Genomic DNA, 16586 nt, shown 5'->3' with positions numbered 1-16586 from the left:
AAAATATACTGGGGACTTCCCCCTTCAAGCATGAAACTTGGTATTTGATACTTTTGCTCCCTTACAAGAATAAACACAATTCTTGACTGTTGCTCACTTTCTTCATTTTTATTGTGACTTAAACTCAGTTGAGCAAAGGATTAAAACTATTAACCAGAATACTGGTTTGGGGTCCATTTCTCCCATTATAGGATATAAAGCAATAATAATAAACAACAGAGCTAAACAATGAACCAATAGAAAAGAGCATACTGAACCTTGACCCTCGTGAAATGTAAGATCAGTTTTCCTGATACAATTAATAGAATAATGTAATAAACTGAACAAACAATGCTGAGAGTTCTTTACTGCTCTGGAAAAAAAGAAAAAAAAAAGATTTGAATATGGATCATCTTTTCACTCAGGTGTTCAGCAATGACTCACAGCTGTCCCACATTTTCTAAGTATATACGTTTTACACCGTATGAATTCTCATGTGCTTCTTCAATTGTAGCTTATCGACAAACCTTTTCCCACAGATGCTACAAGGATACGGTTTCTCACCTGTGTGAATTCTTACATGGCAGTCCAAACGTGACTTCTGAATAAATCCTTTGCCACAAGTGCTACAAGAATGTGGCTTCTCACCTGTGTGAATTCTCGTGTGTGTTTTGAATCCTGATGAGTCAGAAAATCTTTTCCCACAGGTGCTACAACAATATGGCTTCTCACCTGTGTGAACTCTTGTGTGTGTTTTGAATGCTGACAAGGTACAAATTTTCTTCCCACAGGTGCTACAACAATATGGCTTCTCACCTGTGTGAATTCTCGTGTGTGTTTTCACCGCTGATGAGGTAGCAAATCTTTTCCCACAGGTGCTACAAGAATATGGCTTCTCACCTGTGTGAACTCTCGTGTGTGTTTTGAACGCTGATGAGTCAGAAAATCTTTTCCCACAGGTGCTACAAGAATAAGGTTTCTCACCTGTGTGAATTCTCCTGTGTTTTTTTAACGCTGATGAGTCAGAAAATCTTTTCGCACAGGTGCTACAAGAATACGGCTTCTCACCTGTGTGAACTCTTAGATGTGCAATCAGTTTGTATTTATCAGGTAAAGTTTTTCCACACACGTCACATTGTACAGACTTGTTCTTTGTGTCTGTTCTACTTTGACTCACTGACACAGGAGTGTTGTCTACTCTCTGACTGTGATGTCTCTTCTTCAGCTCTGCATTTCTATTTGATCTTGAGTCCACATGCCCATTTTCTTCATAATCTCGGCTCTCTGCTTCAGGAGAGCTGTGAGAAAGGAGCTGCTCGCTGTTTGGTTCTGGTTCACTGTGGTCACTTTTCTCATAAGCGGGTGTCACCTTGAAAGTATCAGTCTCCTGCTTCAGTCCAAGCTGCTCTCCCTCCTGACTTCTGCATAGTTCCTCCTGTTCCTCTTTAATCTGTGGAGGCTGTGGGTCCTCCTGGTCCAGACTGGAGTTCCTCTCCTGGTTAAAGACCTGCTGGTCTGTAAGAACATCCTCTTCTTTAAAAGCATGCTGCTGATGGACATCTAAAGGCACAAAGGGGACAAAATGATAGCAAAACAAACATTTGAGAAAATATTTACTGGTCTAAACCATTAGCAGATCTCTACATCTTGAGTATGTTGCTCACATATACCACTGAAATTTAAAACGTAACAATGTGAAAAATTAGGAGGTTTGAAAACTCTGAGTTCTTCTTGTGCCTTGAACCCCTGGCTAGCTATCGAGCTGGTGGGTAACAGACGTCTCTGAAAACGTCAGAGCACTTTTGCAAATAGGTGATGTCTTGATAAACCGTGCAGATATCTGAAGTTTGCACAGCTACATTTCTCGCCTGAAAATATGTTAAAAGTTAATTTTGTCACCCAGAAAGAGTAATATTAAAACTAAGTAGCTGCCGCCATTGTTGGGAACGTAAATTGGCAGGGGCGCGTTATGATTCCTGGGATAGGTTGGGCCACGAAGGATACACCCGACCCAGCCTTCATATCTGGGGAAATGAAGGACGCATTTGTCGGCCGCATGGTGATGCGGCCCAACTCTTGATCGTGGATCAAGAGTTGGGACTTCACCTTGTAATCGGAAGGTTGCCGGTTCGAGCCCGGGCTTGGACAGTCTCGGTCGTTGTGTCCTTGGGCAAGACACTTCACCCGTTGCCTACTGGTGGTGGTCAGAGGGCCTGGTGGCACCAGTGTCCGGCAGCCTCGCCTCTGTGTGCCCCAGGGTGGCTGTGGCTACAATGTAGCTTGCCATCACCAGTGTGTGAATGGGTGGATGACTGGTTGTGTAAAGCGCTTTGGGGTCCTTAGGGACTAGTAAAGTGCTATACAAATACAGGCCATTTACCATTTGGAGGAGTCTTCGAATTTGGACAGCCTTCATTGCATCGCTGCAAACTTAATCGGCCTACAAATGCAGACTCCGAAGGATGCAGGCCCTGAATTTGGACACAGCTATGATACCGGACACTGCTTCTTCTTCGGGGTATAACGGCAGCTGTCATTCTTGTACATGCAGTGCTGCCATCTTCTGTTTCAGTCCGTTATTACAATCTTAAATCTTACAAAACTTCACACGACAAGTTGACTATTAAATTAGTGGTGGACGATTTTGATGGTAGACTAATCATGGCAGCCCTGAAATAACTAAATGTTTTTTGTTAAATGAATGTGGATGTCTGGATTGGCTATAGTTATAAGAAGGCATGCTGGGGCAGAGCTCTCTTACACAGTGTTTTGGCTGTGCCTGAAATGCCATGAAAACTCTCGTCGTCTGATAAATTTCAGTTTAGAAACTCTGAATTCATATTTTCCAAAACAGAATAGAAATATTTATTCATACTTACTCAGACCTGTAAACTGTTCAAAACTCACCATTTCCATGCTGCAGAGGAAACATGTTATTCTTTAACTTAAACTGATAACAGAACAAAATGAAACTTGTGTTGTTGGCTTTGTGTCTCTGTGCAGATTTTGTCTGAGCAGTGGGTGGAAATTTGAAACTCAGATGTTTCACATCTTTCATTCTGCTGAATTCTTATGCACTAATTTTTCACCTTTTTGCATGAATTAATGGTGGAAATGCGTTAATGTAAATGAAAACAGAAAATTATGCCAAAGAGATTAAATCATGCTGCTTTTTACTTTTGGACCTTCAATTCTTCCTGTGACTCTGAAAATAAATGCAACCAACTAACCTAACCCAGCTGTCTGCATGTCTCTGGAGAGTGAACAAGGGGAGAACATGCAAACTCCACACAGAAAGGCCCGGCCACATGGTGGAGTCAAACTCAGGACCTTCTTGCTGTGAGCCAACAGCGCTAGCCACTGTTCCACTGTGACGCCTGTGAGTCATATTCACTTTTAATAAAACATCACACTTATTTTGTTGTTTTTTGTTTTTTGCCCTTTATCCCCATCCCTCTTCTCCGCTGTTTTTTTCCCCTCTTTCTTTTCCTCATCCAAGTCTGTCCCGTATCTAGCAAGTGAAAAGAAAAAATAAAATAAACAATAAAAGGTGAATCAAATAGACCATTATGGCAAGGCCGGGATGGTCTATTTGGTAAAGTAAATCCGTTGGGCATCTTTCTTCGCCTTTAGACAATAATTCTGATGGCAAAAGAGCCAAACGGGACAGGCAAAAAAATAAATAAATAAATAAATAAATAAAACATCACAGTTTTACATACCTATTCTGTGTAACTTTATCTCAGGTTTACAGATGGTCTCCAGCAGTCTGAGCTGCTCTTCATCAGTCCAGACAATAATGCCTTCAGCCTCCTTCTTCAGTCCAAGCTGCTCTCCCTCCTGACTGCTGCAAAGTTCCTCTTGTTCCTCTTTAATCTGTGGAGGCTCTGGGTCCTCCTGGTCCAGACTGGAGTTCCTCTCCTGGTTACAGACCTGCTGCTCATCCAGACCCTCCTCTTCCTCACAGTCATGTTGTTGTGGGAGGTCTTGAGGAACAAAGAAACACAAGAACAATAATTACAAATGTGTTGATATAAAAACTCAAACTATCTTTTAAAAGCTACATGCTAACATGTTAGCATCGAAGTTTCCCAAACTAAACTGCAGGGTGACACCATGAAAACATCAGTGTCTGAAATCCTTCTTTAAGCAAAGCTTCACTTCAACTTCAGAGAAGTCTGTTAACAACTTGTTAAATGTGTTTTCTGCTGACATCTAACTAGATCTTTACTGCACAGTTTCAGTGTTTACAGAGGATCCAACACACGCCTGATGTACTCAACAGTGGAATATGTTAGAGAAAAAAAAAGTTTAATAAATAAATCAATTAAAATGTTTTAAAAACTAATCTATCAGTGACCATGGACCTGCACCCGTCCAACATAGTCCATCACTGGACACTGACCCACAGCACTGATAAATACCCAGTTTAACATCTTCTAGTAAAGTCAGTCACACTGAAGAATCTGAGCTTGAACAGCACAGAGTTAAAAACATTTCCATACCTATGATGTGTGAGTTTCTGTCGGGTTTCCGGCTGATATCCAGTAGTCTGTGCTGACGGTTGATCTCCTCCTCATACTGGACGATGGTTTTTTGAACCTCTGAGAAGATTTCTTCACAAACAGCAGTTAGTCTCTCCTTGATGAACTCTCTCAGATACTGAACTGAACTCATTGCTGCTTCAACTGGGGCTGAGCGGATCGATACAAGCATCAATAGAAGCGATACAGACGTTGGTATCAGATCCACACTGATGTGATGGGATTGATACTTTAGTTTGTGTCTCTCCTCTAAGTTCAGTCTGCTTCATCAACAGCAGCCATGTCTGCACACACACCACTCTTCTACCACAGTAGTGCTGTCCTCCTCCGTTCTTCTTCGGGGCTTGATGGCATTTGACAAATCAGCTTACAGGTGAATTAATCCCGCCTACTGGACTGGAGTGTGGACAGGAGAATAGCAGGAAAAACAAGGATAATTATATTCTTTCATCAATCTCATAATTCAATAGAACAATCATCCATTTACTCGTAGATTTCTGAGTTTAATGAGGAGTCTCTCTTTCCATAACATGTTGTATGGCTGTATTAAAGAAGACAGCTATCATCATTTCCTTATTTGTTTGAGCTTTCCTGATTTCTGATTCCAAATATAATAAACTATCCATCGTCCCTCTTTCTTTATGAAACCCACTCTGATCCCCAGAGAGGAGACTGTTAGTATCTAAAAATCAGTTTCATCTGTTTTCATTCTCTCCCCAACAATACGATGGGTTTTTAACTAGTTTCCTATTATCTGTTTCCTGACTGATGGGATTGTGCCTTTTTCATATACAATATTAAACAGTTTAATATCACTTGAAGTCAACGGTGTCATGTGGGCTAACATGTTGTAACACACACCATCCTTTCATCTTGCAGTTTGCTTTGCATTTAAAATGCACACTGAATTCATCCAACACGTTTATGAGAACGCATCAATTTACTAGACAATTTAATTATATACTAATCAATATTACAAACAAATAGTATATTTATGAGCATAATATCATCTTTTAAATAATCTCAAAACATTTCTGACTGTGTGTCTAAACGAAATAAAGTCCAAGATAAGTCAATAGCTGTGTCCCAATTCATAGGCCGCATCCTTTGGAGGCCGATTATGCCACAGCCAGGTGATGAAGGCTATTGATAGGTTTGTAGCATAAACCTATTCGCTGGAACGTTAAGGACAATTCAACTACACAGCAAAAAGCATTAAACACCAAGTAGGCAAAGTTCTTCGTGTTACTCATGCATGAGGGAGAGAACAACGACAAGCGCCGTTCCTTCGCTTGGCCCCAGTCGCTCTCGTCCGCTCCCCCGTAACACTGCTCTTTTATTGAGGTGACATGAATATACATAGGTTCATTAACATATGACGTCTACATAACACAAAAAGTGTCTTGCGTGTGTGTGTGTGTGTGTGTGTGTGTGTGTGTGTGTGTGTGGTCAGAGTGTGACCCCATAAATGACTTCCCTAAACCTGCTGGTCTGGAAATCCAGCAGTTCATCTAAACAAAAGGCACTTAGCCTAAAACAGATATAGACACGTTTATCCTACCATAAAACAATAAGAGAAGGTATGCCCTCTCCTATGCTCCCAGAATGTGGATGTGAATGCCAGAACACTCTGGAATGCGCACAAAGCCTTTGCAGACTATTAAGGATCACACATCCTATCACTACACAATCGATTATATACCTCTAAGCATATATGGTTAAATATTTCTAAGCATAAATGACAATAAACAATACAAATCTAACAGCTATCCCAGTTTAAAGTCTGCTCCAAATGCAGCCCACAGATGCGTCCTCCTTTTCCCAGGATTTCAAGGATGGGTTGCGTATATCCTTGGTGGCTCAACCTATCCCAGGATTCATAGCGTTGCGGTGACTGTGGATATACGGTTCACAGGGCTCGCAAAATTTCAAAATCCCTGGTAGCCCTTCGGGCAGGAACTCTTCAGTTTAAAAAAGAGAGCAATTCTTTGATTGATGTTTTGTTTCCGTTACAATATTATACATTAAAGTATAATATTATAACGGAAACAAAACATTAATCAAAAAATTGTTGAAACAGAAATTACAACATTGTATAAAAATTACAATCATCAACTCAAATACTTGGTTCTAATTGAATTTCTATGAACTTGTAAGAACTGTGTAGAACATTAATCAGTCTGAGTCAGATCCTGAATTTGAAATTTCCACTGAAGTCACGGGTAAGAGGCAAGTGGAACCAAGATCTAGGCCATTTGCTTTTTGAAGTTTGCAAAGACTGCTAAATTTTGCCAGTGGTAGTTCACTCTTTGCAACATAGTACGCTGTTCTAAAGAGATTTTTCAGGTTTATTTTTAGTATGTTATTTGCAATTGGTGTTTGTTCCGGGAAAGATATTGCAGACTGAGCAATAATGCATTTCTTGCATTTCTCATGGGTTCTAATGGGGGCCTTTCTTAAAATGACTGGTCCCAGTAACAAAGGCGCTTGTCGACTCAGAAATCGACACGTGTTGCAACTTCTTATCTTGTGCGCGTTTTTTATTTTGACAGCGAATGCGCACCTGCGGACCACTTATGTGCACCCCTGGTTATTTAGCTCGTCATATTGCAGCCACAGAAATTCTTTTGTCCATGAAACCATAAAGCTGCACTTTCTTTTTGCCTTATAGTCTGATTTGTCATAATTTTTCCGTTTTGTGGTAAGCTTTTCTTTGGCTGCCACTTCTTCACCCTGACCTGTCTTATTTGGCTCAGCAGAACTAAAATATATATCCTGCTGCTTTTACACACGCACTCACATAATGCTCAGCGATTCTCTGCACGTTCAACCTCTCACATGTTTAAGCTTGCTGTGGGAGATTTCACTTGTCATGTTTGCATAGTAAGCTAACGATTGATAAGACGATGTCAGAGGAATTGGTGCACAAATTATCGTCACTCACCAATCAGTACTGTCGCTCTCTATACACAGTTTGCGCGATTGCAAAGTGAAAGCAAAAAACAAGCGCAAATTCAAACGCGATTTCAATATGTCACATATTGACAGTGGCTCACCGATGCCAATGACATAATTACCCAGCTACATTTCTGAAAGAATGCAAAAGCATTGACACACATTTTTCCTTCCTATGATAGCCCGACGGGCAGGACAGAGATAGATTTTGGTAGCCCGACTGGAAAAATTGCCGGCCCCGGGACGTCGGGCTAGCGATTTTGCGAGCCCTGCTTCAAGTGGGATGGTTAAAGAGTAAACTTTTAAAAGAAAGTACTGAATATCATGTCACTTATTTAGTTTTATCAAGCTGACGGTTATCTTGTTAGGCTAAAATAAGGGTGCTCCATTGATCTGTCTGTGCTGCACATTTCCCTTCTCTCCATTTTCCTTTCTCTCTGATTGTTTAGTAAAAGTATAAACATGTATTTATTAGTTACACTTGTGTTTGAATCCTGCAGCTACTCCAGCTTTGTCACGACCGCGGTGGCAGACGTGTGGAATTGGAGATAGGACCCAAAATGCGGCAGCTCGGGTGCAGATGAGTATTTATTTAACAAAAGAAAATACAAACAGCAATGGCGTGGGTGAAGGTGAAGCAGGAAAACCTAAACTGGGTAAAACTAACAAAACAAACCAGAAACGAAGATGCAGGGAGGTCCGGGGAAATACATACGGAGAGACGCAGGGAGACCGAGGGGAAACAACACAGAATGACGGAGGGGAATAACGCAGACGAACCAGCAACGACTAAGACAGAAGACAAGACTTAAAAACACTCAGAGAACACAGGGAGATCACACACAGGTGGGGAACACAGCTGGGGGTGATTAACGTGACAAGACCAGGGAGGCATTACAGAAAAAACACTGAAATATACACTACAATGGGAAAGTATAAGAGGAAAAAAAGAGACCTCTACTCATGCTGGGCTCCTGGGAGGACAGCATGAGAACAGGAAACAAAAAAACTCCTCTGCACAAAAAAGCACATAAATGTCCACAGCACAACATTATGGAACACGTGACATACCACAGGGTCGGGTGGGGGGTGAGGAGTAATCCGAAGCAAACACAGCAGCCATCCTGCCCAGCGCTACCATTCCAGTGCGGGCTCAGACCCGCCGTGTCCCCAGGAGGGAACAAGCATCGAAGGCGTTTGGAAAGGGAGGGGGGATGAGTGTGTGCATATCAGTGTATGTGTGTGTCTGCGTGTCCAGAGTTCAGCTGAGACAGTGTCCTTCGCCCTGCTAGGCTAAGTAAACAGTCTTCCAGCCAACCCAGGTGGCCTTGCATGGAATGGGAAGGAACAGACTAAACACAGTCGTTATCAGGGTGTTTTTGTTCGGCTCAGCCTTGCCACCGCAGCTGGCGCCGAAAGGGTATCCGCATGAAGTGATGGTGCTTTTTACTTTAGTGCGAACAGCTCATATGAATTTCAAAGCTGTTCTAACAGTCCAACACTGGTCTCTCAATCTCCCGTTGGAGAGCCGTGAGCTTCTCCATGATGTTATCAAACTTGCGCTCTGTGATGTTGTCATTCTTGTGCTCAAAGAGCCGATTCTGAGAACTCACGACCAGAGATGGGCAGTAACGCGTTACTGTAATCCAATTACTTTTTTCAAGTAACGAGTAAAGTAAGGGATTACTATTGCAAAAACGGTAATTAGATTACCGTTACTTTCCCGTAGGAACGCTGCGTTACTGCGTTACTAAAACCGTGATTTTTTTGCAAGAATGTCTCATGACAGTGACGTAAGCGAGTGCGACGTTTGTGACAACAGCTGTGTGCAGATCAACAATGGATCATATATCGAGTGCAGGAGAGAGTATGAGCGTGCAGCGTTTAAAGCGTGGAAGTACTGACCTTATTTTGAGTTTGATTCCATAAAAAGTGACAAAAACATTAGCGTCCGTTGTGCGTGGGAAGAAAACTTCTTTTTACAGCGAAAAAAAACAAACCCTAAGCTTCCAAGCAAGCACCGAGTGCGCTATGACATAATGGGAAATTTACAGAGAAACTCGCGGATTCTTCCACTGACCGCTGCGGCACACCTGCACCAGGGTAAACCTCCGCCTACCCTGCTCCTGTTTTACAGGTGAAAATAGAGCAACAGGACCGCTAGTCTGTGACTTTATTTATTTTCTGCTGTGTTTTACTTGCATCTATTTGAAAGAGTGAGTGTAAACACACACAAAAAAATATTTTATGTGCTGGAATGTGCAGAAAATAGGTTTAAATGTTAAACTAATTTATTCAAGTCAGAGAATGTTGCATATAATTACATTTTTGCTTGATGCATAAAGTTAAAAGATTAAAACTAATAAAACAGTTTTAAAAAGGGACTTTTCAATTTGATTACATTTTGTGATGGATTATGCAGAAAAAGTAGAATTGGCCTGACAGATCTATCACTTTATTACCTATTCAGGTTGTAAATCGTGTTTTTAAAAAGTAACTAAGTAATTAATTACTTTTGAAAATAAGTAATCAGTAAAGTAACGGGATTACTTTTTTGGGTAAGTAATCAGTAATTAGTTACTGATTACTTTTTTCAAGTAACTTGACCAACACTGCTCACGACCACAGTGACACACTGTTACAGATGTCATCCAATTTGCGCCCCGAGGTGTTACTCCGAGCGAGCCCTTCCAAGATGTAATCCAGTCTGCACTCAGAGATCTTATTCTGAGTATTCACGGCAGCCGTAAGCCTCTCCAAGATCTTATCCATGCTGCACTCAATGAGCTCATTTTGAGAAACTCACGCCTCTTCCCATCGTTTCAATCCCAGCGAGCAGCCTTGTGGGGGTTTGAACAGCCGGTTCCGCTTCCTTAATTCTTCGATAAGCCAGGGCCAAGCCAGCTCCGATCAGCAAGAACCCTGTTATCATGGTTCCGAATAGGTAGATATCTTCAGCACTCAGGCTCACCCGAGCCCAGACTTCTCGTTGAGAAAGGGGTGTCAATTGCATTTAGGGACCAGTTGATCAAATCCATAATTCCTCTTTTAGGTTTTAGAGAACAGACTGTGAGAGAGTGTTCCAGGGAAAAGTAATACATAAAACACGAGACTAGACAAGGACACAAGAGGCTAAGCAGGGAAGCTAAGGGAGAGGAGGAGAGGAGAAAAGTGTGACTGCCTTCGTCAAGAGCAAGACCCCGGCGGGGTCACATATTGAAACGGACTGACATGCAGAGGTGCAAGTCAGCCCAGGTTGTATAATTTTTGCCCAGTTTGACCCATTTAGCAGAAGTCAGCCTGTTTAAGGCTCTGATATCTATTCTGTAAGATGACATGGTATGATTTTCTCACCCAATAAAGGAAAATTTTAATATATCGGTCTACTCTTCATTTTATCAGAAACAGTTATCACAGCTTGTAAATTTTATTTTTATACATATATGTAAGCATTGAGCCAAAACTGAATTTTAGAACTGAAACTGAATTCAAAGCAAATGAATTCATTTTCAAAATATAAAATTCAATTTTAATTTAGTCACAATCAGTTTCAAACCAATAAATTGAATTTCAAATTAGGCTAATTCATATTCAGTTTTAAAAAGTATTTATTCAAGTTAGAATTCAGATTCAATCTGAGCAATTAAAATTCAAACTTAACTTAGTCAAATTCAGTTTCTGATGGCACAAAGTTCTGCCCATAAATTTCCTCCAGTTAAATACAGATAAAACAGAAACTTTAATTGTGCTCCTGATTACATGTTTTCAGAAATTAAGCAGCATATCAGGTTTTAGACCCTTCAGTTCAATCGAATCTCAGAAAAGTTGTCACTTGAGAAACACTCAAAACTACTGTTTCGTAACTGTTTGTATCATCTAAAGAAACATTTATAAACTCAGACTACTGGTGTCAAAGGCAGAACTTGAGATGATTATTCATGCTTTTCTTTCTTCTCGTTTTTAATTTTCTGATTGTTTTATATTATTATTTATATTTCTGGTTTTATTGTGGAGCAGTTTGGGATTTTTATCTGTGAAAAGTGATATATAAACAAATTTTACTTACTTGATGTCTTTTAAATGTGCTATGTAAAAAAAGCTGATGTGACTTGCGCCTTTACTAAAATTTCAGCCTTTTCTTCATCATCAGTTGCATTTATTTAGCATTATTGAATAGTGATAAATACTTCAGACTTTCCCAGGTACTAACACCTGCTGTCACAGCTGACCCGCACATTAAATCAGTAACACTCTGTGAACTCTCTTTCTCCCTTTCAACATCAATACACACCAAATTATTATCTTATGGATAAGCCAGCATGTTTTAGAGTCGGATGTCTTTATCTTGCTGAACCACACCCCTACAAACACTCATCAGAGATCCGTTTCTCAGTATTTTAGCACTCTTCATCTCCCTACAGGCGTATTTATCACTGTTGTAGCTGAATCTGGTTCCACTCACCGAACGACGACCGTCTGGAGACGATTTTATGATCACTTTAAATCCGTCCTCGTGTCTCGTTGTCACGGTTACACTGCGCTCACTGTCCGTTTCCTCCACATTGCAGGTTTACTTTCACTCTTGTTATTGCTCTCTTTTTACGCTTTGTTCTTTGTTAGTATCTTTTATGATATTTACTAGTGATGTGACGTTCTGTATCGAGGCTTCAAAGCTTGTGTTGAGTAATGGAGGAAGCGTTTCCGCGATGCGCGTAACGGGGCTTGCTTCGTTTATGGGAGGAGCTGAAAATGATGACGTCCGAAGCCTCGCTGCCCGGCTGTACCACGTGACTGGTTCAGGAAGTGGTTCGAACTTTGCCGCGAGCTATGACAGAGATATAAACCCCTCAGACTTCAAAATGTGGGTGTTTGATGGAGAGTTGCGGTTAGTGAGAGTTTGGAGACAGTTTGGAGGTTTATGAGAGTGAGGAGAGAAAGTCAGGAGAGAATGGAGCCAGCTAAGAAGAGGAGGATGTCCTCCCCTGTGTGGGAACATTTTGATTTCATTCCTCCCAACAAGGTATGTAAATTTCTACAGAAGATGCATTTTCATAATACTGATGGTGCAATACAGTTTATGTTAAGCGGCTTTACTTTTGTACAAGGTGAAGTGTTTGCTATGTGCCAGGGAGCTGGGATATAACAACAACACCTCATCCATGCTTAGGCACTACAGAGCTTTGCATGAGAATAAGGGGAACACCGATTGTGGAGCAAGACCAGGTGAGCCATCAACAGTGTTGGTCAAGTTACTTGAAAAAAGTAATCAGTAACTAATTACTGATTACTTCCCCAAAAAAGTAATCCCGTTACTTTACTGATTACTTATTTTCAAAAGTAATTAATTACTTAGTTACTTAGTTACTTTTTAAAAACACGATTTACAACCTGAATAGGTGATAAAGCGATAGATCTTTCAGCCCAATTCTACTTTTTCTACATAATCCATCATACAAAATGTAATCAAATGGAAAAGTCCCTTTTTAAAACTTGTTTTATTTGTTTTAATCTTTTAACTTTATGCATCAAGCAAAAATTTAATTATATCCAACATTCTCTGACTGGAAGAAATTTGTTTAATATTTAAACCTATTTTCTGCACATTCCAGCACATAAAATAAAATAATTTTTTTTTGTGTGTTTACACTCAGTCTTTCAAATAGATGCAAGTAAAACAGCAGAAAATAAATAAAATCAAAGACTAGCGGTCCTTTTGCTCTATTTTCACCTGTAAAGCAGGAGTAGGTTAGGCGGAGGTTTACCCTGGTGCAGGTGTGCCGCGGCGGTCAGTGGAAGAATCCGCAAGTTTCTCTGTGAGTTTCCCATTGCGTTGTAGCTACTCTGTGCTTGCTTGTAGTGATGGGATTTCCGGCTCTTTTTAGAGATCCGGCTCTTTCGGTTCGGCTCACTAAAAAGAGCCGGCTCTTTCGGCTCCGAACCGGCTCTTCAGGTTGTTTTGTTGCTTTAATTAATTTATTATTAACAATAATATAAAATTATGCACAAAAGGAATTACTAACGTAAAAAAAAGTGGTTTTATTTATATATGTTTATATATAAATATATGCGGTGGCCCCTAGAGACAAAACACGTACAACCTCCAAAACACATTTCTAGCATGAACTGAACTTCCAAAGCAGAGCTACTAGATCACTTAAATTACACAATTGAAAGCATGTGTGTATTGTTTGTGTATTTATACACAGGCACTCATATATATTCAAATAATTAAAAAAAAAGTTCATTTACCTGTTACTACCACACACCAAATCCGGTCGTTGGTACTTGCTGGCTTGTGTAGCCACTAGGTAACAAAAGCTCAACACTGCGCCCTAGCATCCTGGAGCACTTCTGTTGTCTTTTGTACGTGTTTTGAGTTTTTATGTGCTTCTGAGTTTTTATGTGCTTCTGTATGGAAGAAATATAGTGTCATCAGAATTCAAGTATTTTTAGACATTGAATTTATAACACTGAATTTTTATCCTCCAAATTTCCCTGTAAAAAAAATTCACCTGCAAAAAATTCACCTGCAAAAATTCACCTGCAAAAATTCGCCTGCAAAAAATTCTCCTGCAAAAATTCAACTGCAAAACTGGTGAACTTGAATGACCCAAGCCAGAGCAATCGGCACTAGATCGAGTCGAGCGGCTCTCAGCCAATTAAATTATGCTGTTTGATCACATGACACCGTTAGCCAGCAGTGTGTCTCCTAAAAGAGAGCTGTTTAAAGGTGAGTGATTAAGTGTTTCTCCTAAATAGAGATCATTACAGAACGCCTAGTCCTACTTAAAATCCCATTTATTTTTATTTTATTTTATCATCTACTCGAACTAAGGAAAACGTTTGACTAACTCAAAGACAATTTCCACGCCTCCCCTGCCTGTCTGCAGAGGCAGTTTTGAATTTAGGAGCAGCAAGATGGAAGCGGCAAACCCTGGCGATTCTCCGGTAAGTAGCCTATATTGTTTTTTATCTTCAAGTTTGTCTTTTGAAACGTTAATTTTATTTAAATCCGTTGCTCACGTATAAAGTACACAGACGGGGTCTTTGCTCAACTCGTCTGAGGCGTGTCTCACTAAGCGCTACATGCTAGCATCCTGCTAACCGAGCTACCCTTTACATGCTGTGCTTTAGAAAATAGGATACTCGTTAAAAAAAATACTCCGCAGATATTGATAGATAGACAAACACTGCAAATATAATGTTGGAAACGAGAACGGCCTTTGGTGAAGGGGTAAAATACACCATGAATAAAGCCATAGAGTGAATGGCTGCCATGGTTGCAGAACGGCCTGATTTAATGACAAGAAAGGGGAAGAGTGAGGTGAAGTGAACCAAAGCCACAAAACACGGTCAGACAAGGCGGCAAAAGGGCAGTGATCTGTCCGTCAGTATGAAGTTGGTGTGTGCTTTGGTGAACAAAAACTCGAGACCGGTAGCAGGAAGATGGGAGACTCGTGTTTCACTGGAATAGTGGTGAATTAAAACATCCTTTGTTGGGGACATTTAGGTGTAAATGCATCCATACAGGCAAGACAGAGGCAGACCAGACAGTGAAGAAAACAAGGCAAACATTAGAAATATTAAAACGGAAATATAGGATTAATATAACATACAATTAGGGAAAATGTAAGGAACACAATGTAAATGATATTGTAAAGTCATTAAAACAGCATACTCTGATTAAAAGAAACATGTAATTGGGTAGGAGGATAATAATAATAATAATAATAATAATATTAAAAAACATGTACAAGATGGGTATGTATACTTGTACCCAGAATTTAACAACTATAAAGTTGTAGCATGTCAGTACCTTACCCCATCCATTATATCCACACTTTCAGAAAAGGATATGGTCAGTATCTTTCCAAATACTATCTAAACTTAAACGGGATATTCCCTCTGCTTCTTCTACTTCTCGTATACACCCTCAGGGTTTGTGATCAGCCAGCGGCTGATATGATCATTAATCCTGTAAAATAATATTCTTTCGGTTTATGACTCTGTTTGCATGGATTTCTTAATCCGTTTCCACTGTTAGCCGAAGTTGTGCATGCAGTTTTGGTGTGCTGCTCTCCAAGACTACAAGCTGCGTTAAAGTTGGAAGTAACTGGCCGATGTTCCACTGTTGAAGATCAGCTGTGCCCATTTGTTGCACATTGTGGGAATGGAGAAGTTGAGGCCCTTGCAGGCTACCCACAATTTCCCCAAACTGAGCGATTATACATCTTGCTTCCATATTTGTATCTTGTGTCACTAAAAATACATTTTATTTTATACATTGATTAATGACCTGCAGAATCTCCTCATCATATTAAGTGATTCATAATTGTCACTTTATGCTTTCTCCATCTCTAAAGTGATGACATCCTTGCGTTACATACTTTAGGTTCATTTTCTGCAGGCAGGTTTCTGACAGAGAACAGGCAGATTTACACTATAACATGCAGCGTTCTATAGATGGACACATAAAGAAATGAAAAATTACATGTATGTGCTAACTTTCTAAACACTTTGTTACATTAATGATTAAGTAGATAAAACACATTTATGTCGGCCTTGGCTCATAGTTCTTGTCTTTAAATTAACTTTGTCTGTGTGTGTTTCAGGTCCTGCACTCTCAAAGACTGAATGAACCAGCATTGCAGCCATGGGTCACTGTGAGCATCACAGGGAAGGTTGAAGCCGCCCACTGCACCTGTAAGGCCGGAGTCGCAGAGACCTGCAGCCATGTCACTGCTCTTCTGTTTAATGTAGAAGCAACAGTGTTGATCTGTGGCACAAGGGCTGTTACAGATGAACCTGCATACTGGGTTTTGCTGGGTAATATGACCAAGATACAGTCAGTGGTTGGCCGTAAGATAGACTTCTCTTCAGCTGCCCCAAAAAAGGCTCTTGATCAAAACAAACAGACCATCTGTAGTGACAGGTAAAAAGAAAAATCCCACCTGCTACTGTGGAGGAGTTGTCACTGCTATAATGCCATAATGTTTTATCTAGGGGTCTAGATTTATGCCTGTAGTACACTGCTGTGTAAATAATTTGCATTTACTGAGTGAGTATCACTGTTCAAAAATTGAATAAAGAAACAAACTAATTTTTGCC

The 16586-nt window shown here is 40.3% G+C and overlaps 1 protein-coding gene and 1 long non-coding RNA gene across 2 annotated transcripts; one reads left to right on the top strand and one right to left on the bottom strand.

The window, feature by feature from the left end:
- Nucleotides 1-87: 87 nt before the first annotated feature.
- Nucleotides 88-12186, bottom strand: LOC146390339 (uncharacterized). The gene is made up of 4 exons (XM_084923387.1): nucleotides 11941-12186; nucleotides 4485-4919; nucleotides 3702-3965; nucleotides 88-1539 (listed from the first exon to the last, which is right to left on the bottom strand). The coding sequence occupies exons 2-4, from the start codon at nucleotides 4693-4695 to the stop codon at nucleotides 455-457; spliced, it is 1560 nt and encodes a 519-aa protein (XP_084779513.1). The 5' UTR covers nucleotides 4696-4919; nucleotides 11941-12186; the 3' UTR covers nucleotides 88-454.
- Nucleotides 12187-14148: 1962 nt separating this feature from the next.
- Nucleotides 14149-16578, top strand: LOC146390338 (uncharacterized). Its single transcript, XR_014799822.1, has 3 exons — nucleotides 14149-14208; nucleotides 14369-14426; nucleotides 16091-16578. It is a non-coding gene; the product is annotated as an uncharacterized LOC146390338 (long non-coding RNA).
- Nucleotides 16579-16586: the final 8 nt, after the last annotated feature.

Source organism: Perissodus microlepis, chromosome 3 (genome assembly GCF_051167445.1).
Source record: "Perissodus microlepis isolate ML-2025 ecotype Zambia chromosome 3, ASM5116744v1, whole genome shotgun sequence".
Classification (NCBI taxonomy): domain Eukaryota; kingdom Metazoa; phylum Chordata; class Actinopteri; order Cichliformes; family Cichlidae; genus Perissodus; species Perissodus microlepis.
The sequence above is the reverse complement of the archived record's forward strand: the minus strand, read 5'-3'. Positions and strand labels throughout refer to the sequence as shown.

Excerpts from the sequence above, each read along its gene's own strand:
- LOC146390339 (XM_084923387.1), bottom strand. The coding sequence starts at position 4,695 with ATGCTTGTATCGATCCGCTCAGCCCCAGTTGAAGCAGCAATGAGTTCA. Across the intron at positions 3,966-4,484 it reads CAGAAACTCACACATCATAG|ACCTCCCACAACAACATGAC; the intron begins GTATGGAAATGT and ends TTGTTCCTCAAG. Across the intron at positions 1,540-3,701 it reads GATAAAGTTACACAGAATAG|ATGTCCATCAGCAGCATGCT; the intron begins GTATGTAAAACT and ends TTGTGCCTTTAG.